Here is a 27,031-nt window from a genome sequence, read left to right on the forward strand (position 1 = left end):
GGTCCATGACAGAGACGCACTAATGAGCCCTCCGCCTTGTGTTGCAGCCTCATTATGTTTTACTTCATCGCCCTGGCCGGAGCGCACAAGCGGGTAGTGGTCCAGCTCCGAGAGCAGCTGTCCCTGGTGAGGAAGGGCAGGTCTGGAGGGTCATGGGAGGGAACATTTGCCCAGGACACTATAAGGAAAGAGGTGTTTTCCAGGGAGGAGGTGTAACTGCTACGGGCCCCTCTGGCCACCACCTCCCCAAAACTCTGCCTTCAGGTCCAGCCTCCCCCAGCTGCACTCACTCATCCATTCCTTCTGCACAGATGTTCAGCACCTACTGTGCACCTCGTGCTGTGCTGGGCGCTGGGATACCACAGGGAACACAAGAGACAAAATTGCTAGCTAAAGAAATGAGACAAAGTCCAACAATAATAAAAATTGCTGTGAAGATGATAAAAACAAGGAGGTTAGAGTGAAAAGTGGGCTGTCTGCTCTTGTAGATGGGGGGCTGCAGAGGGCCTCTGGGAGGACGGGAAGGAGCCCATCACTGGAGGCGTTGGGGTGAGAGGGAGAGGCAGAGGGTACAGCAAGAGGCTGAGCCCGGGCGCTTGTGAGGGAGAGGAGGAAGGTGGTGTGGCTGGTGGTGGCGCGGGACGGGGAGAGGCAAGATGGTGTTGACGTCCTAGCTTGAGGGGTCCGGTAAGAAGCGTGGGTTTAATTCTGAGTGTGATGGGAGGCCAATGGAGAGTTTCAACTAGACGTCTGACATTTTCCAAAGATGATCAGCAGCTGAGTGGCTGTGCAGGGAACGAGCGAAAGCAGAGTAGAGGAGTCCAGTGGTGAGAATCCTCACCCTGTGCTAAATAAGGCCGTTTATTATGGTGATATTTGCTTCCAAATATATTGACTGTATTCTAATTCATTTCTTTTTTTCAGGAAAGTCGGGACAAGCGTTACCTAATCCAGAAACTAACAGAAGCCCAAAGGGAAATGAAGAACCGAGTAGACTGATGTTGAAGGCGCAGCTGCATGTCGCTGATAAGCTGACTCTCCCGAGCCTACGAAGCCCAGTTTTGAACAGAATTTTTAAAAATGTATTTTCTGGAGTTGAGGCTTTTCCTACACGCCCTCCGTTAGGGTTTCAGTGACTTAAAAAGCAAGTTCAAAACCAAGAAGTGCCCACAGACCCAGCAGCTAAGTGGCATTACCTTAAGATGTGTCAGCTTTCACAACAAAACTTGAGAAGAGAACTTATATTTTTAAAGCTCATTTTCTTGTCTTTTAAAGGGAACTTCTAAGCTTATACATTCATGAGGCTAGATGATTTCTTCAGAACCGGGTTATAGGGGTTTGGGCTGAGCAGTGCCCCTTAACAAGTAGCAACTTCACATCTGTTGACTCAGAGACCTGCGTTTTTTAAGTGAAATCTTTGAATCATGATGTTTGGGAACAGATGGTCAGAAAATGGAGAGGATGGTTATATAATTTAATCTATCTACAAGGTGGTAATTTGAGAGAGAAAAGTCCATTCCCTTCTTGGTGAATAAGCAGTTCCTGAATGCCCTAAAATAAGCTAAGGTTATGAGGAGTGAATTGCTGCAGGATGCTAGCCTTGAGTTCTTGACTTCCTGGGCATCCTTATTACTCAGGAAAAACACTCTTGGGCAGGCTGGAGATCCACAAACTGTTCCCTTCTAGTCCTGAGTTCCAGAGATCTGGCAGAAGAACCCACTGCCATCAAAATTAAGAGTTGGATTCTCTTCCGAATGCCTTTTCCCTTCCTGCACTGAGGTCTCCATTTCTTAAGGTCAGTCAACACTCCAGAGCCAGACTGGAAAGGGTTGTTCAGCATTAGAGCTGCAGGTTTCCCTGCATAAAGTGTTTTGGGATGTGGGTTGTAGCCTGTTAACCTGATTAGCCTGTGAGAAAGTACCAAACTAGGTTGAAGGCTGGTTCCTTATACACACACATCCACATTTTTAAGGCTTATTGTTTGTTTTCCTATGCTTAAAATTTTAAATGCATGTACCTATTTTTGCAAAACATGCAGTATCTCTCAAGATTTTAACAGTGAAAGCCACATGCAATAAGTACATCACAATCAGCAGACCCAAAATTGATAGCTCTGAACCTTTTAATACAAGCCTTATCGTTTTATTTAATCAGTTTTCATCGAATATCTTCAGAATTCTTTTCAAAATACTGTTGTTTTGTAAGGGACAGTTTAAGCCTTCCGTCCATTGTTTTTCTTTACTTTCACTGACTCCAAACCTTTCCTGGGGAGGTAGGGGGTTGAGTAATAAACTGGAATTCAAAGCTGGATACAGGTTCTAGAAAGCTGCTGTTAATAATAGTTCTTACCACCCTCCAGCTCTCAAAAGTGGTCGACTCTCTGCTCTGAGGAGCAAAGCAAGCTTGCCAGAGCCTATACATTTCTGTATGTTGTCCCTTTGCCAGAGAGCCACTTCGATGATCTTTCCACAAACGTGGTATCAACATGGGCTATTTTGTACCTGTGAGACTGAGGAGCTTTTCAAGAATTTCCTATCTTTTCAGGGCTGTGAGTTTCTAAATCTAAAAACTGATATCATGGGATTTTTAATAACCTGAAGTTCATTCCATCCTTACAAAAACAAACAAAAAAAACACCAAATTCTAATATTTGCCTTTTCTGCCTAGTCTCTTCACATACATCGTGTTCTTGCCTTCACCAAGCTTATGAGTGAAGTTTCCTGTTTGTGTGTGTGGATGTGTGTGTGGTGGAAACCTGAAAAAGCGATGCCCGGTTTTCCTTCTGTATTATAAAACATACTCAAGTGTGCTAACTAATGTATGAGTTTTAGGTAAATGCTGCTAATTTATATACCTCTTATTTGAATGTTTTTGTTTTGATAACTTTAATACTTCAAGTGAAGTCTGTATAATTTTTTAAATGCAGCTCTAACAAATGTGCATTAAACCTACTGATTAAACAGTATCTTCAAAGGTTTATAATGTGACATGTGTATATCTGAATTCTTGGAGGTGTCTTGCCAGCAATCAAGTGGTCATAGTGGACTAATAAGTTTGTAAAGTTGCTCTTGACCTTTCTTCCAGAATCACAGAAAGAAAGAAGTGTTAAATGCCTTCATTAGATGAAGGCTTTTAAGATCCTTGGCTCTGTTGGAAAGGGGTGTCCGTGTATATATTTTAAATAAACTTATAAAAAGACAACATCATTTTATTTCAAGCACTCCCTATCCGATGCCCCAGAAGTAATAACGGCTAACAATTTGTATATTTATTCCTCCAGGAAATTTTAATGCATATTCAAGCATATATATACATATGTATGGTGGGTCTGTGGGTGTGTGAAATATATATATATATGAACTTTCCCTTTTCTACTTAACGTAACAGTGTTCTACTCTATCAAATGTACCAGTGATGAATACTTAGCTTCTTTTCATATCACACACACATACCAGCAACCCCCCCAAACTTTGTGACTGAATTTGAAAAGCCCTTGCCAATATTTTTCTGCTCAATTCTGTTCCAGGCCTTTATCATGGCAGCCTTGCAGGTTATCACAAACACAAAAATAAATTCCAGCAAAAAACCCAGTTAGGCAAGTCTTTAAATTACTTTAACCCTTAAATTGGCCACATAAATTCCTGTAGCTACATATCTGATTGCAGCTAACCATTGTTTTAAGTATTGGAGAAGAAAGGAATTATTTTTGCTAAGGAAGCGCTGCTAGGTCTGACCCCTGGAAAGGAAGAACTTCTGAATGTATTTTCTTTATATGGAGCATGGTTTTACTAGCAAGTTCCATCTGGTGTATTTCCTTTCAAATGCAGTGGGATGTGTTTAGGACATGGAAAGCTTTGCACTCACTGTGTGATTTTGGACAAGTGTTTCCACCTCTCTAAGGCTCAGTTTCCTCATCTTTAAAGTGGGAAAGTAATACATTTCACTTTTATTTTTGAAAATTGAATTATAGTATGCTTTTTCTTTTGAAATGTTTTCTATCAAAATAGTTTATTGTAGAAAATATGGAGAACATTGAAAGCTACAGAGACAAAAATAAAAATCATGGCTGTTTACTGTTAATTTTGGCAGAATTCTTTTTAAGATATAAAGTATAGAAGGAGAGAGGAAGGATAGGAAGAAAGAAGGTGGTGTTTTTTCACTTTTCTCATGTTAGCAAAAGTTCTTTATGAACATGTCAATAGGTTATATAATATCACATGAACAGATCATGATTTTTAAATAATTCCCCTGCTATTTAACATTTTGTTTCACATTTTTCCCAATACCTGGGACAACCATAAATATGTTTGTCAACATTGTTTGCTCCTTTGAGACAGAGACCTAGAATTGGAATTTGGGCCAAGGTTTTGAACATTTTAAAGCACCGGAGAGCCAAATTTACACTCAATAGCTTTACATGAGAATGTTTTTATTTATTATTTATTTTATTTCTCCCCCCTTCCCCCCACCCCGCCCCAGTTGTCTGTTCTCTGTGTCTTTTTGTTCCGTGTTTTTCTCTTTGTCTGCTTCTATTGTTGTCAGCAGCACAGTAATCTCTATTTCTTCTTGTTGCGTAAGCTCTCCGTGTGTGCAGCGCCATTCCTTGGCAGGCTTAACTTTCTTTCACGCTGGGCGGCTCTCCTTACAGGGTGCACTCCTTGCACGTGGGGCTCCCCTACATGGGGACACCCCTGCGTGGCAGGGCACTCCTTGCGCACATCAGCACTGCGCATGGGCCAGCTCCACATGGGTCAAGGAGGCCCAGGGTTTGAACCTTGGACCTCCCATGTGGTAGACGGATGCCCTAACCACTGGGCCAAGTCTGCTTCCCTACGTGAGAATGTTACACCACCCTCACTAGCACGAAGTATATTTCATCAAAAATTTTAATTATCTTACTGGGTTAAAGCAGTTTGTACACTAAACAGATATAAAAACAATAGCAATTTAAATTCAATTATTTTACAAAAGCAGTGTACCTTAAATTTTTTATACTAAACTGGGATGTAATTAAGTGTTAAAAAATGAAAGCCACCCCCACAATCCCAACTCTGACGTATGAATATTATACGTTTTCTTGTATATCCTGCATATATTTGGTTTTTGCCCTCATACACCATTACCAATTCGAGAACTTATTTCTTTTGAATAGATTCCCAGAAATAGGACTGCCAATGGATATGCACATTTTAAAATACACGTTTCCAACCTCTTCACCCCAAAAAATCGTTTGCACCAATATACACACAATAGTATAATAAAATGGATATAAAAGAATAATACATGTTTCTGTAGAAAACAAAGATAAAGGACTAGGAAGAATTTAAAATTGGCTGTCAGCCCACCACCTAGCGATAACACTGTTCACCATGAGATTAATTTCAGCATGTAATTTCTAATATTTTGAAACGTATATAGGATACAAATAGAGAAAAACATCTCCTTCAACGCTGGAAATCAGAAAATACGATGGCTAGGTTAAGGTAGATCTCTCTTGCTCCTCCCTTCCCGGAACTTCGGTGAGATATTTAGACCCTGTTTAGAGTATCAAAACAAGTTAGCATCACTCTCATCTCCTGGCAACCCAAAACGCCTTCACGAAGGTCTGTCTCTCGAGTGATTGATAGGGGCTACAACCAATACAGTCTTTTCATTTACGTTCCCAACCAGTCAAACGGAAGCGGAGGCCGGGCCCCATGGGCGTTTACACCACTGCGAGGACGAGCAGCGCCTACGATACCTCCCTTGTACGTCACCAGTCCGCGCCACGGACACAGTTGGCGCTCAGGGGAGCGGCTACTTTGTGGTCGGAACAATGAGTTGTGCGGGGGTTGCAGTGGCTCGCTCACTGTGGCGGCTGCGCACAGGCGCCCTGCGATCTCTCCCAGGTAAAGGGCAGGCGCGGCTGCGACCCCGCGGTTTGCCTATAAAAGGGAAAATTCTCCCTGAGGCTGGCGCCGCAGAGGTCACGGGGAAGACGTTTCGCACGTCAGGACGCTGCGACGCAGCGCGACTGTATGACGTAACGAGGCTGCGCGGGCGGGGCGGAGGCGTGGGCCGGTTGTAGTGAGCCTTGGGAATGACGGGCGGGAGGGAGTTGCTTTTCGACAGTGACGCTTTGCGGCAGCATGTCGGGGTCAGTGCCGTTGAGGATGACGTAATTGCACACCTGGGCCATAACGTCACTACGGGTGTTGGCGTTCCGGGTAGAGAACAGCTGGCAACCCTGAAAGTTCACTGTCCCAGAGGTGTCGCCGTAGCCCTCGCCCCCGGGTCTTTGCCACTCGAGGTGTACTCCTACGATTTAGCCGCATTGGCTTCGACAGGGAGCTTCTTAGAACTGCAGATTCTCGGTTCTCAGCCCTGACCTGAATCTGTATCTGTGTTTTTAACACGCCTTGCCGTCATTTGTATGTACTGTAAAGTTTGAGAAGCGCTAGTGTAGTGGAAGGACCATCAACTCTGGATTAGGAAGCCTTGGGTTTGGATCCTGGTTTCATCCCCTTCTGCCTCAGCAGATTGTTGTGAGGTCGTTTTCTCAAAAGCTTTCGATGGTAGTACATCTGCAGTTTTTATTAATATGTATATATTTTTCTATAATCGAGTGCCATTTTTAAATGAAATCAAGTGATTTCCTGGAAACTAAATCCTTATGGTAAAGGATACTAAATACCAGTAACCTCTGCCCCAAATGTAATAATTAAAAATATGTACACTCAAAGTTAAATCACAAGTAGATACTGTTGCTTACTAAAGCTTGAACCCAAGGCCATCTTTCCTTTTGGTAAAAATGGAAATTTGCAAGTTTTAGGAAGGTATTTGGGATATACCAGCCACAATAGAGGTGTTTTCCTTGATGGAAGCAAAAGGATTGGAAGAGCACTAAAAGGGAGTAATTCACACTACATGGGTATTATTTAATGGATGCCTGTAAACCACTTAATGTCTTACCATATATCACCTAAAATCTTCCACGAGCCACCACTGATAGGTGTTTCACATTTTGGGAAAACACTCATATAAAATGATGCATTTGATAGCTTCTGGCCCTGGACTTCAATTTTATTTTAAAATATGTGACAATGTAGACAAAATTCAGAGGGTTGTTGAATGCTAGCCAGAGAGCATAGCAGAGTAAAAATCATTAGTTTTTATTTATAAAGTTACTTTGCTTCCTATATCTCATTTTATTCTCATAACTCAGTAAGGAAATCTTACTTATTATGTATTTTCCTTAAAAATGAAATGGAGGGAAACGGACTTTGGCCCAGTAGTTAGGGCGTCCGTCTACCACATGGGAGGTCCGCGGTTCAAGCCCCGGGCCTCCTTGACACGTGTGCAGCTGGCCCATGCGCAGTGCTGATGCGCGCAAGGAGTGCCGTGCCACGCAGGGGTGTCCCCCGCGTAGGGGAGCCCCACGCGCAAGGAGTGCACCCATAAGGAGAGCTGCCCAGCGCGAAGGAGGGAGCAGCCTGCCGAGGAATGGCACCGCCCGTGCCGCTGACGACAACAGAAGCAGACAAAGAAACAAAACGCAGCAAAAAGACACAGAAAACAGACAACCAGGGGAGGGGAGGGGAATTAAATAAATAAAAATAAATCTTTAAAAAAAAAAAAAAGAGTGGTGCTGCAACAAACATTAAAAAAAAAAATGAAATGGAGGAAGCAAATGTGGCTCAAGCAGTTGGGTTCCTGCCTACTACATGGTAGGTTCCTGGTTCGGTTCCCAGTGCCACCTAAAAAGACAGCAAGCTGGCGCCAAAGATGCTGCAACGAGAGACACAAGAAGAACAACATAGTGAAAGGTTCAACAAAGCAGGAAATGAAGGTACCCGGTGCCTCCTAAAGAAAACGAGCAAGACAGCAAGCTGGCATGATGGGCAGGCATGGCAAGCTGACACAACAAGATGACGCAACAAGAGACACAAGAAGAAAAACATAATGAGAGACACAACAAAGCAGGGAACAGAAGTGGCTCAAGTGATTAGGTGCCTCCCTCCCACATCAGAGGCCCCAAGTTGGGTTCCCGATGCCTCCTGAAAAACAAGCAAGATGAATAGACATAGCAAATGCAAACAATGAGGGGGTGGGGAGAAATAAATTTTAAAAAATGAAATGGCCTGATTATTTCCAATTTTATATGTGACTGATTTGTCTAGGGTTAGTGTTAGAGATGGGACACAAGTTGGGTCCATGCTCTTTCTGTTACCCATCCCACACTTTATAAAGATACTTTGCACAGATTGTGAAAAGATAGAAATGGCAAATATTATGGTATCATTCACTGGTGTCTGAAATCAGAAATGATGCAGTGCTAGGGAACAGTCCAGTGTGGGATTTTTGCTTTTTAAAAAATTTTTTATTAGAGCAGTTGTTTGTTGGTTTACAAAAAATCATGCAGAAAGTACAAAGTTCCCATGTTCCCCCATCACACATACAGTTTTCCCTGTTAACATGTTTCATTACTGTGATACTTTTCTTACAATTGATGAAACAATATTGTAATAACTATGCTGTTCACTTTAACCCACTGTTTACATTAGGGTTCACTCTTTGTGTTATATAGGTTTATGGGTTTTGTGTGTGTGTGTGTGGTAACTTATATATAACCTAAAATTTTCCTTTTTATCCCTTTTCAAATATTCAATTCAGTGTGTTAATTATATTCACAAAAGTGTGCCTCCATCACCATCACCTGTTGCCATTGCTTTCCCATTACCTCAAGTAGAAACTCTGAACCAATTTAACATTAACTCCTTGTTCTCCCCCACCTGGCTCCTGATCATCTATAATTCTAGTTTCTGACTTTGTGAATTTGCATATTCTGCTTATTTCATATAAGTGAGATCATTTTTCTCCTTTTGTGTCTGGTCTCGTTCACACAACATGATGTTTTCAAGGCTCATCCGTGTTGTAACATGCATCAGAATTTCATTCCTTTTAATGGCTGAATAATATTCCATTTTATGTGTATACCACATTTTGTTTATCTGTTCAACTGATGGACATTTGAGTTGCTTCTACCTTTTGGAAATTGTGACTAATGCCTTTGTTAACATCGGTGTGAAAATATCTGTTAGAGTACCTGCTTTCAGTTCTTTTGGGTATATACCAAGAAGTGTGATTGCCAAGTCATATGGTAATTCTATACTTAACTTTCTGAGGAATTACCAAACTGTTTTCCACAGTTACTGCGCCATTTAACATTCCCTCTAACAATGTAGGGATATTCCTATTTCTCCACATCATCACCAACACTTGTTATTTTCCTTTTTTTTTAATAGTAGTCATTCTGGTGGGTGTGGATGGTATCTCATTGTGGTTTTGATTGGCCTGTTCCTGATGTTTAATGATGTTGGCTATCTTTTCGTGTATTTATTGGCCATATGTTTATCTTTGGAGATATGTCTATTCAAGTCTTTTTCCCCTCCTTTGATTGAGTTGTTTGCCTTTTTATTGTTGAATTGTAGACATTCTTTATATATTCTGGATATTAAACCCTTATCAGTTAGATATATGACTTCCAAATATTTTCTCTCATTCTGTATGTTGTCTTTTTACTTTCCTGATGACGTCCTTTGATGTACAAAAGTTTTAAATGTTGATGAAGTCCCATAAGTCTAAGAAACCATGCGTATCACAAAGTCCTGAAGATGTTTCCCTAAGTTTCATTCTAGGACTTTTATCATTTTAGTACTTACATTTAAGCCTTTAATCCATTTTGAGTTAATTTTTGCTAGTTGTATGAGGTAGGGGGTTCTACATACTTTTGCATATGGCTATCCAGTTCTCCCACCATAATTTGTTGAAAGAAACTATTCTTTCACCACTGAGTGAACTTGGCACCCTTGTCAAAGATCATTTGGCCAAAGAGGTGAGTGTTTATATCTGAACTCTCAATTTGATTCCATTGGTCTGTAAGTCTGCCCTTGTGCCAGTACCATACTGTTTTGACTGTAGATTTATAATAATTTTAAAAATCAGGAACTGTAAGTCCTCCAACTTTGTCCCTTTTTTTTACTTCCCCAAGATGGCTTTGGCTATTTGGGGCCACTTACCCTTCCAAATGAATTTGATGGTTGGCTTTTCCATTTCTGATAAGAAGTATGTTGGAATTTTGATTGGAGTTTCATTGAATCTATATATCATGTTTTAGTTTGCTAAAGGCTGCCATGGCAATATACCAGAAATGGGTTGGTTTTTACAATGGGGATTTGTTAACTTATAAGCTTACAGTTCTGAGACTGAGAAAAATGTCCAAATCAAGGAATCAGGCAAAGCTCTCTCTCTGAAAACATGGCTGCCAGCAATCCTGGACTCCTGTCACATAGGAGAGCACAATGGCAATGTCTCCTTCTCTCCCTTCTCTGGGTCTTGTTGCTTTCAGCTTCTGGCTTCCAGGACTTTCTCTCTAAGTTTGTGGGTGTTTCTCTCTCTGAGGCTTCCTCTCCCTGTATTCATCTCTTAGAGGGTTAAGACCTGTTGTGGGCCACATTGTACTGAAGTAGTCCAATCCAATGACTTTAACTGAAACGATCTAATCAAAAGGTCCTATCTACAATAGATTCACACCCACAGGAATGGATTAGCTCTAAGGATGTGATCTTTTCTGGAGTGCATACAATCTCAAATTACAACACTCGGTTTGGGTAGAATTGACATCCTAGCAATATTTAGTCTTCTGATCCATGAGCAAGGTATTTGATTTAGTTCTTGGATTTCTTTCAGAAATATTTTGTCATTTCCTATGTACAGGCCCTTTACATCCTTGGTTAAATTTGTTCGTAGATATTCTTTTAATTGCTATTATAAGTAAAATTGTTTCCTTGATTCCTCTTTGGATTGTTCTTCTCTAGCATATAGATACATCACTGATTCTTGAATTTTGCATGTTGAATTCAGCCACTTTGCTGAATTCATTTATTAGTTATAGTAGCATTGTTGTAGGTTTTTCAGGATTCTCTCTTTATAGGATCATATCATCTGTACATAGAAGATTTTTACTTCTTCCTTTCCTATTTGGATGTCTTTTATTTCTTTTTCTTGACTAATCGTGCTGGCTGAATTTCCAGTACAATAGTGAATAACAGTGGTGACAGTGGGCATCCTTTCCTTGTACTTGATCATGGGGGAAAGCCATCAGTCTTTCACCAAAGAGTATTATTATTTGTGGGTTTTCTATATACACTATTTATCATGTTAATAATGTTTCTATTCCTAATTTTCAGGGTTTTTTTTTTAATTGGAAAAGGGTGCTGAATTTTGTCAAATCCCTTTTCTGAGTCAATTGAGACGATCATGTGTTTTAATCTCTTTATTAATGTGATGCATTACATTAATTGATTCTCCTATTTTAACCACTCTTGCATATCTGGGATAAATCCCACTTGATCATGAGGCATAATTCTTTTAAATGTGCTGTGGGATTCGGTTTGCTAGTATTTTGTTGAGCATTTTTGCATCTATAGTTATGATGTTGATTCGTAATTTTCTTGTCTTGTGGTATCTTTATCTAGCTTTGGTATTAGGGTGGTCTTGGTCTCATAGAATGAGTTGGGAAGTGTTCCCTCTCAAGAGGTTGAGCAGTATTGGTGTTAATTCTTCTTTGAATGTTTGATACAATTCACTGGTGAAGCTGCCTGGTGCTAGATTTTTTCTTAGTTGGGAGGTTTTTTGGTTTTTGGTTTGTTTGTTTGTTTTTACAGATTTATTTATTTATTTCTCTCCCCTTCCCCACCCCAGTTGTCTGTTCTCTGTGTCTATTTGCTGCGTCTTCTTTGTCCGCTTCTGTTGTTGTCAGCGGCACAGGAATCTATGTTTCTTTTTTTTTTTTTTTTTGCATCATCTTGCTGTGTCAGTTTTCCGTGTGTGCGGCACCATTCCTGGGCAGGCTGCACTTTCTTTCACGCTGGGCGGCTCTCCTTATGGAGTGTACTCCTTGCATGTGGGGCTTCTCTACGCTGGGGACACCCCTGGGTGGCACGGCACTCCTTGCGCGCATCAGCACTGCGCATGGGCCAGCTCCACACGGGTCAAGGAGGCCTGGGATTTGAACCGCGGACCTCTCATGTGGTAGACGGACGCCCTACCCGCTGGGCCAAGTCTGCCGCCTGTTGGGAGGTTTTAATTACTGATTCAGTCTCTTTACTAGTTATTGCTCTGTTGAGATGTTTCTTCTTGAATCATTGTAGGCTGTTTGTGTGCGTCTATAAGTCTCTCCATTCCATCTGGATTATCTAATTTACTGGCATAAAGTTGTTTATATCCTCCTACAATCCTTTCAATTTCTGTGGGTTTCATGTTAAAGTCCCTCCTTTTCACTCCTGATTTTACTTATTTGCATTTTCTCTCTTTTTTTGTCAGTCTAGGTAAAGTTTTGTCAATTGTATTGATCTGTTGAAAGAACCAACTTTTTATTGATTCTTCTGTTTTTCATTCTCTAATTTCTCTCTGCTCTAATCTTTATCTCCTTTCTTCTGCTCACTCTGGGTTTAATGTACTCTTCTTTTCCTACATCCTCCAGTTGTGAGGTCAGAACTATGATTTGAGATCTTCTTTTTTTAATGTAAGCATTTGGAGCTATAAATTGCCTTCTGAGTACTACCTTTGTCATATCTCTTTGTTGATGCATGTTTTCATTTTCATTTGTCTCAAGGTATTTCCTGATTTCCCTTGTGATTTCCTTTTTGACGAATTGAATAGTTGTTTAGCTTCCGTATATTGGTGGATTTTCTAGTTTTTCCTCTGTCATTGACTTTTAGCTTCATTCCATTATGGTCCAGAAAAGATGCTTTTTTAATAATTTCAGTCTTTTAAAATTTACTGAGATTTGTTTGGGGGACTAACATGTCATCTATCCTAGAGAATGATCCATGTGCACTGAGAAGAATGTGTCTGCTGCTGTTTTGCCGTGCAGTGTCTGTTACGTCTAGTTCATTTATGGTATTGTTCAAGTTCTCCATTTCCATATTGATCTTCTATCTAGATGTTCTCTTCATTGATGAAAGTGGTATATTGAAGTCTCTAACTCTTACTATAGGGGTGTCTATTTCTATATTTTGTCATGTTTGCCACATGTATTTTGGGGCACTGTGATTAGTGAGTAAATGTTTATGACTATTTTCTTTTGGTGGATTGACCTTTTTATTACTATATAGTGTCCTTCTCTGTATTTTATAACAAATTTTGATATAAAGTCTGTTTATCCGATATTATTATAGCTACTCCAGCTCTCTTTTGGTTACTATTTGCATGGAATATTTTTTTCCATCCTTTTACTTTCAGCCTGTTTGTGTCTTTAGGTCTAAGTGGGTCTCTGGTAAACAACATATAGTTGGATCATGCTTTTTTTTTTAACAATATATATATTTTTTAATTTATTTATTTATTTCTCTCCCCTCCCCCCCCACCCTGGTTGTCTGTTCTCAGTGTCTATTTGCTGCGTCTTCTTCTTTGTCCGCTTTTGTTGTTGTCAGCAGCATGGGAATCTGTGTTTCTTTTTGTTGCGTCATCTTGTGTCAGCTCTCCGTGTGTGTGGCACCATTCCTGGGCAGGCTGCACTTTCTTTCACGCTGGGCGGCTCTCCTTACGGGGCACACTCCTAGCGCGTGGGGCTTCCCTACACAGGGGACACCCCTGCGTGGCAGGGCACTCCTTGCGTGCATCAGCACTGCGCATGGGCCAGCTCCACATGGGTCAAGGAGGCCCAGGGTTTGAACCACGGACCTCTCATGTGATAGACGGACACCCTAACCACTGGGCCAAGTCCACCTCCTGGATCATGCTTTTTATCCATTCTGCCAATCTGTGTCTTTTGATTGGGGAGTTTAATCCATTGACATTCAGTGTAATTACTGATAAGGCAGGACTTACTTCAGCCAGTTTGTCCTTTGTTTCTTATAGATAATATATCTTTTTTTTGCCCCTCTTTTCCTTTATTGCAGGCTTCCTTTTTGCATAGTTGATCTTTTGTGATATAACTGATTTCTCCCTTTCTCATTTCCATTTCTGTATATATTTTATATACTTTCTTTGTGGTTATGCTGGGGTTTGTATTAAATAACCTAAGTCTATAACCTACTAGTTTGAAAAGATGCCATCTTAACTTCAATAGCATATGCAGTGTCTGCTCCTCTACCCCCTCCATTTCCTCTCTTTATATTGTTTTTACCAAACATTATCTTTCATATTTTGTATTTCCATAACATGGAAATTATTTCTTATTCAATTGCATTCTTTCTTTTTAAGATTTATTTTATTTATTTTTTCCCTCCTCACCCCTGTTGTTTGTGCTTTCTTTGTGCTTGTCTTCTTTTTTGTTTTGTTTTGTTTTAAGATTTATTTTTTATTTCTCTCCTCTCCCCCCCCCCCCCCAGTTGTCTGCTCTCTCTGTCCATTTGCTGTGTGTTCTTCTGTGACGCTTCTATCCTTATCAGCGGCACTGGGAATCTGTGTTTCCTTTTGTTGCGTCATCTTGCTGTGTCAGCTCTCCATGTTTGCGACACCATTCTCAGGCAGGCTGCACTTTCTTTCACACTGGGCAGCTCTCCTTACAGGGTGCACTCCTTGAGCGTGGCGCTCCCCTACGTGGGGGACACCCCTGCGTGGCACAGCACTCCTTGCGTGCATCAGCATTGCGCATGGGCCAGCTCCACACGGGTCAAGGAGGCCCAGGGTTTGAACCACGGACCTCCCATGTGGTAGGCGGATGCCCTATCCATTGGGCCAAGTCTGCTTCCCTTGTCTTCTTTTTTGGAGGCACCAGGAACCGAACTTGGGACCTCCCATGTTGGAGGGAGGTGCCCAATGGCTTGAGCCACCTCTGCTCCCATGTATTCTCTTATAGGAAATAAAGAGAAAAGTTACGTACTGATGATAGAGTACGATTGGGATTTGCATTCACCCTTGAAATGACCAGAGCTAATGATCTTCACTTCTCCATACTGCTGCAAGCCACTCTCTCTTGTCTTTTCCTTTCAACCTGAAGAACTCACCTTTGGTAATTCTTGTAGGGTCTCTTATTGACAAACTCTCTCAGTTTTTGCTTATCCATGAATGACTTAATTTCTCCCTCATTTTTGAAGGACTGTTTTTGCTGGATAAATTTTTGGCTGCAGTTTTTCTCTTTCAGTACCTTAAATATGTATACCACTGCCTTCTCATGTCCATGGTTTCTGATAAGAAATCAGCACTTACTCTTATTGAGGAACTTTTGTGAGTGAGGAGTTGCTTTTCTCTTGCTGCTTTGAGAATTCTTCTTTCCTTATCTTTGGCATTTGACATTTTGACTAGTATGTGTCTTGAAATAGTCTGTTAGGGGTTTATCCTTTCTGGAGTTCATTATGCTCCTTGGACATGTATATTTATGTCTTTTGTAAGATTTGGGAAATTTTTGGCCATTATTTCCTCAGATATTCTCTCTGTCCCTTTTTCCTTCTCCTCTCCTTCTGGGACACCCATAATGTCTATGTTGGTGCACTTCATGTTGTCCCACTAGTCTCTTAGGCTCTGCTCACTTTTTTCCCTTCTTTTCTCATCTATCCTTCCGACTGTATGTTTTCAATTGTCAGTCTACCAGTTTGCTGATTCTTTCTTCTGCCTGTTCAAATCTACTGAATGCCTCTAGTGTATTTTTCATCTCCATTATTGTATTTTTCTTCCCCAGAAGGTCTGTTATATTCTTTTTAAAACTTTTAATTCTTCTTTTTTTGTTCACACATTGTCTTCCTTGTATCCTGTAGTTCTTTTCTATATCCAAATTTAGTTTATTTCTATTCATATTTCCATTAACTCCTTGAATTAAGGAGATTTGACTCAATGTCTTTGATTTGTTGCTTCACTCTCTGTATCCTGAACAGTAACCTTGTCTGTAATTGAAGTTTTAATTTGTTCCCTTGACTGAACCATCTCTTCCTGTGTCTTTGTAAGGCTTGTGATTTTTTGTTGATGCCTGGGCATTTGATTGTTTTGATGTGTTAACTCTGGAGGTCAGTTTCTCCCTCTTGCCCTAGGGTTTTAGTGTAGACTGGCTGTGTGTTAGGGCTGATGCTTCAGTGATCTATGCAGTGTTCCTTTGTGTAGAGTATGGCAGTAAAAACCTCACCAGGTAGAAAAGTTCAAGTGCAGAACTACCCCCAAACTCCACCAAGCCTTTCCCATCACCTTGTGTCTAAAGCATCAAGGCTTTTAAATAAAAGAATGACAGATGCAGCCAAATGAATTTAAATGAAAAGAAATAGCCACAAAAGATGTGGTATTCATAGCCTGAGAGCCCTGAAACATATTTCAAAGTGATGGTACCAGCATGGGTGGACGCTCACCTTACACACTAAATGTCAGTAAGGCCATCCTCATGAGGGAGAGAACATTCAGGTAACATAATGCAAGACTCAGAGAATAGAATTAAGGTCTTACTACTTGTGGTCACTTGGACCTGTATGTACCCCAGAAAAACATGTTCTAAAATTTAATCCATTCCTGAGGTTGTGAGCTCATTGTAAGTAGGACCTTTTGATGAAGTTACTTCAGTTAAGGTGTATACTTCCTCAATCAAGATGGGTCTTAATCCTGTCACTGGAGGCCTTTATAAGTCAAATGAAATTCAGACAGAAAAAAGAAAGCTACAAGAAGCAAGAAGCTACATCATGGAATCAGAATAGAAGGAGAGACCAGGAGACACCACCATGTGCCTTGCCTTGTCACAGAAGAGCCAAGGATACCTGGCAGTGAGCCCTAGAATACCAGTCTTGGGGAAGAAAGCATTGCCTTGATGATATCTTGATTTGGACTTTGTTTTAGCCTTAAAACCATAAGCTAGTAAACTCCCATTGTTTAAGTCAATGCATTTCATAGTATTTGCTGGAGCCACCACGAAACTAAAACTGCTAGATTTTTTTTTTTTTTTAGGGGGTACTGGTGCTTGAACCTGGGACCTTGTACATGAAAGGCAGGCATTCAACCACTGAGCAACACCTACTCCACACTGCTAGATTTTTTAAAAGATGAAATCTAATCATTCCTGAAGAATTTATATTATGAATTCAAGAAGAGATAGTTGAATTGGACCAAAATGAAGTGAAACCTAAGCTCTAAGGGTAGACTTTCAAAAGCAAATGCCTATGGAGGCAAGTGTTTTAAGAGAACTTAATCCATGGTTCTCAACCTTGGCTGTAGGTCAGGTAATGCAGAGAGCTTTTTTTTTTAAGATTTATTTTATTTACTTATCCATTCCCCCACTCCCCCCCCATTTGTACTCACTGTCTGCTTGTCTGCTCTGTCTGTTTTGTGCTCTGTCTGCTTGTCTTCTTTTTAGGAAGCACCAGGAACCAAACATGGGACCTCCCATGTGGGAGGAAGGTGCCCAATTGCTTGAGCCATGTCCACTCCCTGCTTGTTGTGCCTCTCATTGTGTTTCTTGTTGTGTCTCCTCATTGCAGCATCTCGTTGCAGCATCTTGTTGCTTCAGCTCACCGTACCAGCCTGTCATGTCAACTCGCCCTCTTTCTCCTCTTTAGGATGCACTGGGAACCAAACCCAGAACCTCCCATGTGGTAGGCGGGAGCCCAACTGATTGAGCCACATCCTCTCCCCAGAGAGCTTTTTAAAAATATCAATATAGAGTTCTCTTCCCAGAGGTTGATTGGGCTGAAAAGGAGCCATGCTTTTTAAAGCTCCCTAGGGGGTTCTCACATGCAGCCGAGTTCAGAAACCACTGATGTGCACCCGTGAAGCAAGCTGGGCACGAGCCATGGCCGTCTAGAGGTGGCTGCTAGGCTACCACCCCTAAGGTGGGCCCAGCATCACCAGATCTTCATACGTTTAAAGTGAAACCTGAAATCCAGATCTTTAGGTAAAATCCTCTGGGTTTTAGGAGCGGGTATAGCTCCGTGGTTGCATACCTGTTTCACATGAATGAAGTCCCAGGATCAATCCCTGGTACCTCCTTAAAAAGGGGAAAAATAAAGTCTCCTATTTGTGCAACTGTGGACTAAAGTAGATTTATTATTATTCCTAGTATTGGAAGAACTTGTGATATTAATTTGAAGGCAGTGGCCACCAGAGGTTCTGAGGGGAGGGAGAGGGAAGAATAGGCGTAACGTGGGGCATTGGGATATTGGAATTGTCCTGCCTGGCATTGCAGTGGTGGATGCAATTGGCCACTATACGTTTTGCCAAAACCTATAAAATGGCGTGGTACAAAGTGTAAACTATAAGGTAAACTATAAGCCACGGTTAGTAGCAATGCTTCAATATGTGTTCAGTTGCAACAAGTGTACCACACTAATGAAAGATGTTATTAATAGGGACCACGTGGGGGAGGGAGAGAGGATAGGGTATGTGGAATTCCCCTATATTTCAAATATAACGTTTATGTAACCTAAAGCTTCTTTAATTGAAAACAATTTTTAAAAAATCCTGTGGGTTTTTAAATGTTGGCAACTGATTTGCTGTGTTTTAACACTGCAGGTTATACCCCACAAATTGGTGGCCACATCTGGCCCACGGGGAGCTCATTTGTGACCTTTATTCTAAGACACCCTTTTGTTTTGCCTGTAAAAGGGCGTATCTCAGTCTTGCCTGAGAGTAATGAAGAGCGAACACTTGCATTGCAGCTCCTGGAAGAAGAGTCAGCGTCATGTTTTGCAGTTCAGGAATGACCTTAGACAATATCAACCGGGCAGCCATTGACCGAATAATCCGGGTGGATCATGCAGGCGAGTATGGCGCGAACCGCATCTATGCAGGGCAGATGGCTGTCCTGGGCCGAAGCAGCGTCGGGCCCGTCATCCAGGTGGGTGCTCCCTGCGTGCCCTCCTCTCGCCCACAGGACAGGTAGATCTGAAGGCCTCAGGCCCTCGTGATGACCAGCACATTCTGTCATGCATCCATCCTCCCCAAGGAGCCAAAATTGGTTCTTGGGGAAAGAGGAGAGAGAAAATAATCCTACTCTTCTATGTGTAAAGCACAGATGTGCATACAGTACACAAGCAGACCTACAGTAGTATATATGTGATATGAAAATTCCATGGAGAGGTTGGGGCGATCAGGAGGAAAGTTTATAAAGGCTCCTCCGGAAGACAGTCATGACAGAGAGGTTGAGAAACCCTGCATTGGATGAACACGTAGGGTGCCTCGCAGGTGTAGCCCTGCCCCACAGTGGAGCAGCAGTGTAGGTATTTTATACTGAGAGGCAGAATCGGGGCAGTGCAAGGAGCTGGGCTTCGTAATTACGTAGACCTGGGCTCACCTGCTAGCTCTCTCTACCTCCTGTGACCTCCCAGGCCTCTGTGTCCAAATCTGCGGAATGCAGTGGTAACCTCCCTGGTTGGGCTTTGGTGAGGAATAAATGAGCTGACTCAGAGCAGCTTCTATCTTGGCTGGCATGTAACAGACACTCATTCAAGTTCATTGGCCTGCTCTGAATCCTTGGGCAAGTCACTTAACCTCTGCCTTGCTTTCTTCATCTGTACCCTGGGGATAACACCAGTAAATGCCTTGTAAGGCAGCTGTACAGTCGGTGAGTTGCCCAGGTAAAGGGATGTGATGGTGCCCATCACCCAGCAAGTGCAAGGGAAGTGTTTGCTGCAATTAGTCTCCCTTTTTCCTTTGATTTAAATGACATTTACATTCTAGCGGTCTGGAAGGGAATTTTTTTTAAAAGATTTATTTATTTATTTATTTCTCTCCTTGCCCCCACCCCACCCCACCCCACCCCACCCTGGTTGTCTGTTCTCTGTGTCTATTTGCTGCGTCTTCTTTGTCTGCGTCTGTTGTTGTCAGCGGCACGGGAATCTGTGTTTCTTTTTGTTGCGTCATCTTGTTGTGTCAGCTCTCTGTGTGTGCAGCGCCATTCCTGGGCAGGCTGCACTTTCTTTCATGCTGGGAGGCTCTCCTTACGGGGCGCACTCCTTGCACGTGGGGGTCCCCTACACGGGGGACACCCCTGCATGGCACGGCACTCCTTGCGCGCATCAGCACTGCGCATGGGCCAGCTCCACACGGGTCAAGGAGGCCCGGGGTTTGAACCACGGACCTCCCATGTGGTAGGAGGACACCCTAACCACTGGGCCAAGTCCGCCGCCACTGGAAGGGAATTACACAACAGCTAATATTCCATCCTCCCTAGTTTTGAAATGGGCTAAACACCTCATTTCTCTCATATGGGCCAGAGGGTCTCCTGCCAAGGCTACGGGGGTGAGAGTACAGGTACTTCATTGGGTTTGTTGGGCACTGTCTTAGTTTTCTCAGGTGGCCGCAGAAAGTACTACAAATTGCGGACTTATGACAACAGAGATTCATTGTCTCAGTTCTGGAGGCCGAAAGTCCAAGATCAAGGTGTCAGCAGACCCGTGCTCCTGCTGAAACCTGAAGGGGAAATCCTTCCTTGCCTGCCTCTTGCTTGCTTCTGGTGGTTGCCGTGAATCCTCAGCATTCCTGGGCTTTGGGAATTCCAACCCCTGCCTCAGTGCTCACATGATGTCTTCCCTGTGTCTGTGTCCAGATTTCCCCTTCTAAGGACACCAGTCATGTGGGATTAGGATCCACCCTACTCCTGGGTCTTGTATTAGCCAAAGAGGTGCTGATGCAAAATACTAGAAGTCTGTTGGCTTTTATAAAAGGCAGTCACAAGCCCTGGAGGTACCTTCTCACCCAGAGTCTTTGCCACATGTTGATGTAAGATGGCAAATGTTGGCTGCAAGGGTTCACAGTCTTCCTCCTCCCGAGGCTCTGTGCTCCCAGCTTCTTCCAATCTCAGTCTCAGGGTGGGACAAGTCTTGTCTCTCTCCCAGGGCTCGTTTCTCTCTGAGCTCAACTGCTCTGCTCTTTCCACAAGGCCAGCTATAAACTGTCAGGCAAACGGTTCATCTCTCTTCCCCGGGCCTCTGCCATGTCTAATGGAGCCTTCTGTCTTTCCTCACGTATCTGTTTCTCCGCTTCCCAAGCTCCAGGATCAACACTCCAACTTTCTCTTCTGCCGTGTCATTTTCTCTGTGTGTTCCACCCATCAAGGGAGCAGGGATGCAACATCCTACTGATGTGGCCCAATCAAAGCCTTAATCATTATTTAATCAATTAAAAGTGAAACCTGTGAATCCAATCCAATCTAATATGCCCAGAGGAACAGACCAGTTCACAAACATAATCCAATATCTGTTTTTGGAATTCATAAACAATATTAAACTGCTACAGATCTCATTAGAACTAATCCCATCTTCAAATCCCATCTCCAGATAAGGGCATATACTGAGTCCTGGCGGTTGGGACTTCAATGTGTCTTTGGGGGAGAGGGGTGCACGCGGATGTTTTTTTTACTTTTTCCACTGATGATTTTACAGGCATGGGAAATATAGCAGCTCTCATCATTTTCTCCATTTCCGTTTTGCTTCCTTTAGCCCATATGTCACTTCCTTGATATATAGCAGTGGGCCTCTGTGGAATGCTTAAATGTCTTTGTTTTGGTTTTTTTTTTTATGTTTCTTACAGAAAATGTGGGATCAAGAAAAGGAGCATTTGAAAAAGTTCAATGAGTTGATGGTTACGTTCAGGGCCCGGCCGACAGTTCTGATGCCCTTTTGGAACGTGATGGGCTTTGCACTGGGTAACTGTCCAGAGAGCTCGCGGGACTGGGAGATCAAGGATATTTAAACCATTCAAGGACCACGTCCACAGTTTTGGCTGCATCCTCTTACTACCTCTTATTACATACTCAGTATTTTTCTAAAGTTAAATTGACTGACTCTTTTTGCTTGAACTTATTAAAGATGGTATCTTAGTATCAATGGTTTCATGAAATGAAAGGCTCAGTCAAAATAAATACTGCAGGAGGGAAAAGCCAGTGTCATTCAACTGGAGCCAGATACTGCCTCCTGACACAGGTTCTGAACCTGAGGTCTCTCTGCTGTCCTTCACAAAAGAAGAGCAAATAGCTAGGGTGTCAAGGACATGCTCACCCCATGCTTGCCATAACCAGAAGGTCAGAAAGAGAATCGAAAAGAGACTAGCTTTCTTACTCTGTGATTCAGGACTCCTCGCAGTGACGTGGTACCACCTAAAGTATTGGTTCTCAACCAGGCACGAGTTTGCTGTCTGGGGGGCATTTGGTCATGTCTGGAGGCATTTTTTTATTGTTACAAATGGGGGAGAGGGGGTTGGGGGGCTGCTATTGGCATTTCGTGAGTAAAGGCCAGGGATGATGCCAAACAGCCTATGACACACGGGCCAGCCCCCCGCAGCAGAGAATCATCGGGCCCCAATGCCAGAAGTCGAGGAACTCTGACCCCGAATGACCTCGTGTACCCCTCCTGTCAGTCCCAGGAGTGACTGCTCTGGATTGACAATTGCAGGAGCTGGAACCGCCTTGCTGGGGAAGGAAGGAGCAATGGCGTGCACCGTGGCCGTGGAAGAATCGATAGCAAATCACTATAACAACCAGATCAGGACACTGATGGAGGAGGACCCTGAAAAGTATGAAGAACTTCTTCAGGTAAGTGACTACTCTGGGAAGGCAGCTGCCTGAGGGTTAAAGGCACAGATAATTTGATACAAAGAAAAACGACTATTTGGGAATGAAAGTGCCTTTGACATCTAGGTCAGGATCTCCTTTTTAAAATTAGCAAACTGAGGCACAGAGAGTTGAAGCCACTTGCCCTGGTCACACAGGTCGAGGGGAACTGGGAGCAGGACCCTCATCTCTGGGGCCCAATCCTGTATCCTGTCCACTTTGGTATTATTGGCGGAGTCTGAGCAAACGCCAGGAGCATGAACCCTGAAGTCTAAACGAAGGATCAGCAAATTGCAGCCTGTTTCTGTAAATACAGCTTCATTGGAACTCAGCCCTGCCTATTCGTTTATGTATTACCCATGGTTGCTTCCGCAGCTACAGTGGCAGCCTTGAGTAGTTGCAACAGAGAGCTTATGGCTCACAGAGCCCAAAATATTTACTGTCTGGTACCTCATAGGAAAAGTTTGCCGTAATATCAGGCTAAACTATATTACCAGGCTTTAGCCTCCAAAAGAAGAGAGAACAACAGGAACGCTGGAATGCTGACTTGCTTCTCTTTGTTTTTCCTTTTATTTAACCAGGTATTAAAGAAATTTCGGGATGAAGAACTTGAGCACCATGATACAGGTCTCGACCACGACGCAGAATTGGTAAGAACCTACCGGAACTGTCCTCTTGTGCTTTGGGGTGCCTTACCTTTGAAGGTTAAGAGGGCAGGATAGTTTCTGTTTGCAGGAAAACGGATTTTAAACAGATTTTGAATTGATGGCCAAAGAAAGAAAACCATTCTTTAGAAGGCATTTACTTTGCTTTTGACGTGAAGCAAGCCAAAGCATTTCTCTCAGTTGGGAATCTTATTTTTTATTTTCTCTCTTATCCTTTTTCCCCAGTAGCTTCTTTCCCCTTTCCTGTGATGATTCAAATGTTTTGGCAGTAGCAGAGGCATTCCAGTCTTTTGCAAAGGTTTCCTTTCCAAGTTAAAAGAAATTGTTTCTCAGATTTTGTTTCTTAAAAGAAATCCAAACTCTGCCAGTCATGCATCTTACATGTTTCTTCTGTTTGCTTGTTTTGTTGTTGTTGTTGTTGTTGTTTTTTAATAGGCTCCAGCATATGCCATTTTGAAGAACATCATCCAAGCTGGATGCAGTGCAGCAATATATTTATCAGAAAGATTTTAAAGTTTGTCCACTTACCTCTATCTATAGAAGATGATACTAATTTACCAAGGGACATTTGCAGAAGAGGAAATGTACAGCTGTTTTAGGTAACTTCTTTGTGCTGTCGTGTTTCATAAGGATAAGAGTTCAACATGCACATTCAAATTAGAGCAAACGAATCTGGTCCTTGTTTGGTCTCATAGTTTATTTTCTCCCAAAATGCCAATAATGAATCATTAGCAAAGTGACAGAAATCAGGAAAGGTGGACACTGCGATAGTTGGATTGGTGCTTTACAACCTCTCTTCTTAAACCAAGACTGAATTTAGTTTAATATGACCAAGTAAATCATTCTCCTGATAATAATTGCAATAAATTAAACATGGGAGAGAAAAATAAGTGACAGTTTTAGATTCCAAACTCTTTTGTGTTCGTTTACAAACAGTTGTCTGTAGTATAATTTCGTATCAATGGTTAACTGGAAACTCAGACTTCTACGCATTTATCACCTCATGTCCACGTTCTTTTCTAAGTGTGCATTTATGTCACTGTTTCCTCTAAGACCATGAGTTTATTGAGGGCAAAAAAATCTGTCTCCAATTCCTGGTACATTGTAGGTGCCCATGGAAAGGAAGGAAGGGGGATAGAGAGGGAAAAGGAAAATGGAAGGAAGGAGAAGGGACAGTGGGGTGGATGGGAAGGGAAGAAAGATGTTCTTAAGTAGCTGCTCCAAAAACCAGCCTTCTTGGCTGCCTCATCCCCTCCTCTGATCTCCTAACTCTGGGGGGTCCCAGGGCACAGTCCTTGTCTGCATCCTTGTTCTCTGTCTGCATCCTTTCCTTACCTTCTCATCCACTTTGTGACTGATTCCTTCAAGCCTGGCCCTCTCTCTGGAACTCCATTGTGGAATATCCAGCCACCTACTAGACCCCCTCCATTTGGAAATGGAAGAGAGTCTCAGATTCCACATGCCCAATTTGAGCTCCTAGTCTCTCCCCACCCCCCAAAACCTGCTCCCCCAGTGGCCGCCCCTATTGCAGCTGACGGCAGCTCCGTCCTTCCAGCACTTAGGCCCAGATCCCCTGAGTTGCCTTTGACACCTGCCTCCATCATACCTGCATCCAATAGGCCAGGATGTGCTGTGGCCTCTCCCACAGCCTCTCACCACCTCCACCACCACGTGGGTCCCAGCTACCCTCATCTCTCACTTGGGCTATTTTAGAAACCTAACTACCCTTCCTGCATTCCCTTCGCCCTCTCATTCTCATCCCAGCAGCCAGAGACATCCTTTGGACCACAAACCAGATAGAAGCTATCCAGAATGAAACACAGAAGAGAGACTAAGTAAGCAGAGCATCAGTGAACTGTGGTGTGGCTTTTAGGATCTTAATATCCATTGAATTGGAGTCCTAAAGGAGAGGAGGGGGAAGGACAGATAAATAACATCACTGCTCAGCTCAGCACCCCCCATGGCTCTTCCCAGTTTCCGCAGAATAAAAGTCAAAATCCCTAAGATGGCTGAGAAGACCCTGTACTCTCTGGCTCCTCCGTGGCCTCTCCCCCTTTCCCTTAGCCACCCCGGCATCCTTGCTGGGCCTCAGAAATGCCAGGCACGCTTTGCCTTGTGCTCTTGGTAATGGCTGTTTCTTCTGTCTGGACTGATATTTCCCAGACAGCTGTATCTTCAAAAAAAAACTGGCGAACTCCCAAGCTTTGCTCAAATCCCATCTTTCAAATGAGGTCCACCCTGACCATCATTTTCAATTTTGCAAGCAGTAGTCCACCCCTTACCCCAGCCCCAGCATGCTCCACCCCCTGGCTCTATGCTACTTTTTTCTCCCCATGGCCCTTATGACTTTCTAGCATATTTATAATGTACTTATTTGTTATGTTTCTTGTCTGTTTCTGTCTGCCTAAACTCTGAGGGCAAGAACTTTTGTTTTAATTCCTGTCACTTAATAGATGCCCAGTAGATAGTGATTGATGGGACTGAAAGAAGAAATAAGTCTCCCTTGTTAGAAGGCATTTGCATATAAATAAACAATTCAAGACTACCTGTGCATATCAGCAAAACTCAATTAAGATTTACCAAAAAGATGCTACTGGGAAATCAAAGGAAAGCCATCCTCTCTGCTTCTCTCTGATGACTGAAAACAATACAGACTGGGTATCCACATGCAAAAGAATGAATGTGCACCCCTACCTCACACCATATACAAAAATTAACTGAAAATGGGCCAAAGACCTAATTGTAAGTACTAAAACTAAAAGCTCCTAGAAGAAAACATAGTTGTGAATCTGTGTGATCTTGGATTAGGCGACAGTTTTTCAGATATGACACCAGAAGCACAGCAACAAAAGAAAACAAAAATTGGTTACCTTCAAAATTATAAACATTTGTGCTTCAATGGGCACTTTGAAGAAAATGAAAAGACAACCCACAGAGTGGGTGAAAACATTTACAAATGATTTCTCTGATGAGGGACTCCTCTATAAAAACTCTTAACAACTCAACAAGAGAAAGACAGACAACCCAATTAAAAAGGGGCCAAGAATTTGAATAGCCATTTCTGCAAAGAAGATACCCAAATGGCCAATAAGCACAGGAAAAGAGGCTCAACATCATTAGTCTTTAGGGAAATGCCAATCAAAACCACAATGAGATGCCACTTCCCACCCACCAGGATAGCTGTAATCAAGACAGACAGCAAGTGTTGGGGAGGATGTGGAAAAACCAGAACCCTCCTACACTGCTGATGGGGATGCAAAATGGTGCAGCTGTTTTGAAAAGAGTTCAGCAGTTTCTGAAAAAGTTACCACATGACCCAGGAGTCCTACTCCTAGGTATATATACACCCAAGAGAATGAAAACACACATCAACACAGAAATTTACACATGCATGTTCCTAGCAACATTATTCATAAAAGCCACAAGGCAGAAACAACCCAGACCTCCAGCTATGCTAAATGGAAGGAACCAGACATTAAAGGCCACATATGTTATGATTCCATTTACATGAGCTGTCCAGAACAGGCAAATCCACAGAAACAGAAGGTAGATTAGTGGTTGTCTCGAGCAAGGAGGGATGGGAGGAGTGGGAAGTGACTGCAAATGGATATGGGATTTCTTTTTGTGGTGATGAAAATGTTCTAGAATTGGGTAGTGATGATGGTTGCACACTTTTGTGAATATACTAAAACCACTGAAAAGGACACTTTAAAATGGTGAATTTTATTGTGTGTGAATTACTTTTCAATTAAAAAAAAACAGGATTAATAGCTTTATACTATATTTGAAAGCAAATTTCAATCAAGGTGGTTAAATGGGGAAATGACTTCCTTAACCTACCGCCCTTCAAGCCAGCAGAGCAGAT

The 27,031-nt window shown here is 42.5% G+C and overlaps 2 protein-coding genes across 4 annotated transcripts in view; both read left to right on the plus strand.

Annotated features, from left to right (window-relative positions):
• Positions 1-3,201, plus strand: part of TMC7 (transmembrane channel like 7) — a 71,603-nt gene extending 68,402 nt beyond the window's left edge. Inside the window, exons 15-16 of one of the 2 annotated variants that reach the window (XM_004450415.4) lie at positions 48-126; positions 925-3,201. In XM_004450415.4, coding sequence (XP_004450472.2) covers positions 48-126; positions 925-999 — 154 coding nt within the window. In that variant the 3' untranslated portion in view covers positions 1,000-3,201. The remainder of the gene's footprint in view (positions 1-47; positions 127-924) is intronic. The other variant, XM_004450417.5, reaches the window with a different exon arrangement.
• Positions 3,202-5,681: 2,480 nt separating this feature from the next.
• Positions 5,682-26,934, plus strand: COQ7 (coenzyme Q7, hydroxylase). Of its 2 annotated transcripts, none has more exons than XM_004450418.5 (6): positions 5,682-5,888; positions 18,612-18,790; positions 21,484-21,598; positions 22,344-22,483; positions 23,083-23,151; positions 23,602-26,934. In XM_004450418.5, exons 1-6 carry the CDS (start codon positions 5,816-5,818, stop codon positions 23,677-23,679), a joined length of 654 nt encoding a protein of 217 aa, XP_004450475.2. In that variant the 5' UTR covers positions 5,682-5,815; the 3' UTR covers positions 23,680-26,934. The 2 variants fall into 2 exon arrangements, with proteins under 2 accessions (XP_004450475.2, XP_058142353.1); XM_058286370.2 differs by lacking the exon at positions 5,682-5,888 and adding an exon at positions 9,844-9,874 and having other exon boundaries at positions 23,602-26,870.
• The last annotated feature ends 97 nt before the right edge of the window (positions 26,935-27,031 follow it).

The sequence above is a fragment of the Dasypus novemcinctus genome, chromosome 23 (assembly GCF_030445035.2).
Source record: "Dasypus novemcinctus isolate mDasNov1 chromosome 23, mDasNov1.1.hap2, whole genome shotgun sequence".
NCBI classification, from domain to species: domain Eukaryota; kingdom Metazoa; phylum Chordata; class Mammalia; order Cingulata; family Dasypodidae; genus Dasypus; species Dasypus novemcinctus.

Bases quoted from the DNA above. Each gene is read 5' to 3' on its own strand.
- COQ7 (XM_004450418.5), top strand. From the start codon at position 5,816: ATGAGTTGTGCGGGGGTTGCAGTGGCTCGCTCACTGTGGCGGCTGCGC. The intron at 5,889-18,611 runs GTAAAGGGCAGG...CTTGCATTGCAG, and splicing joins CGCCCTGCGATCTCTCCCAG to CTCCTGGAAGAAGAGTCAGC. The intron at 21,599-22,343 runs GTAACTGTCCAG...TGACAATTGCAG, and splicing joins CGTGATGGGCTTTGCACTGG to GAGCTGGAACCGCCTTGCTG.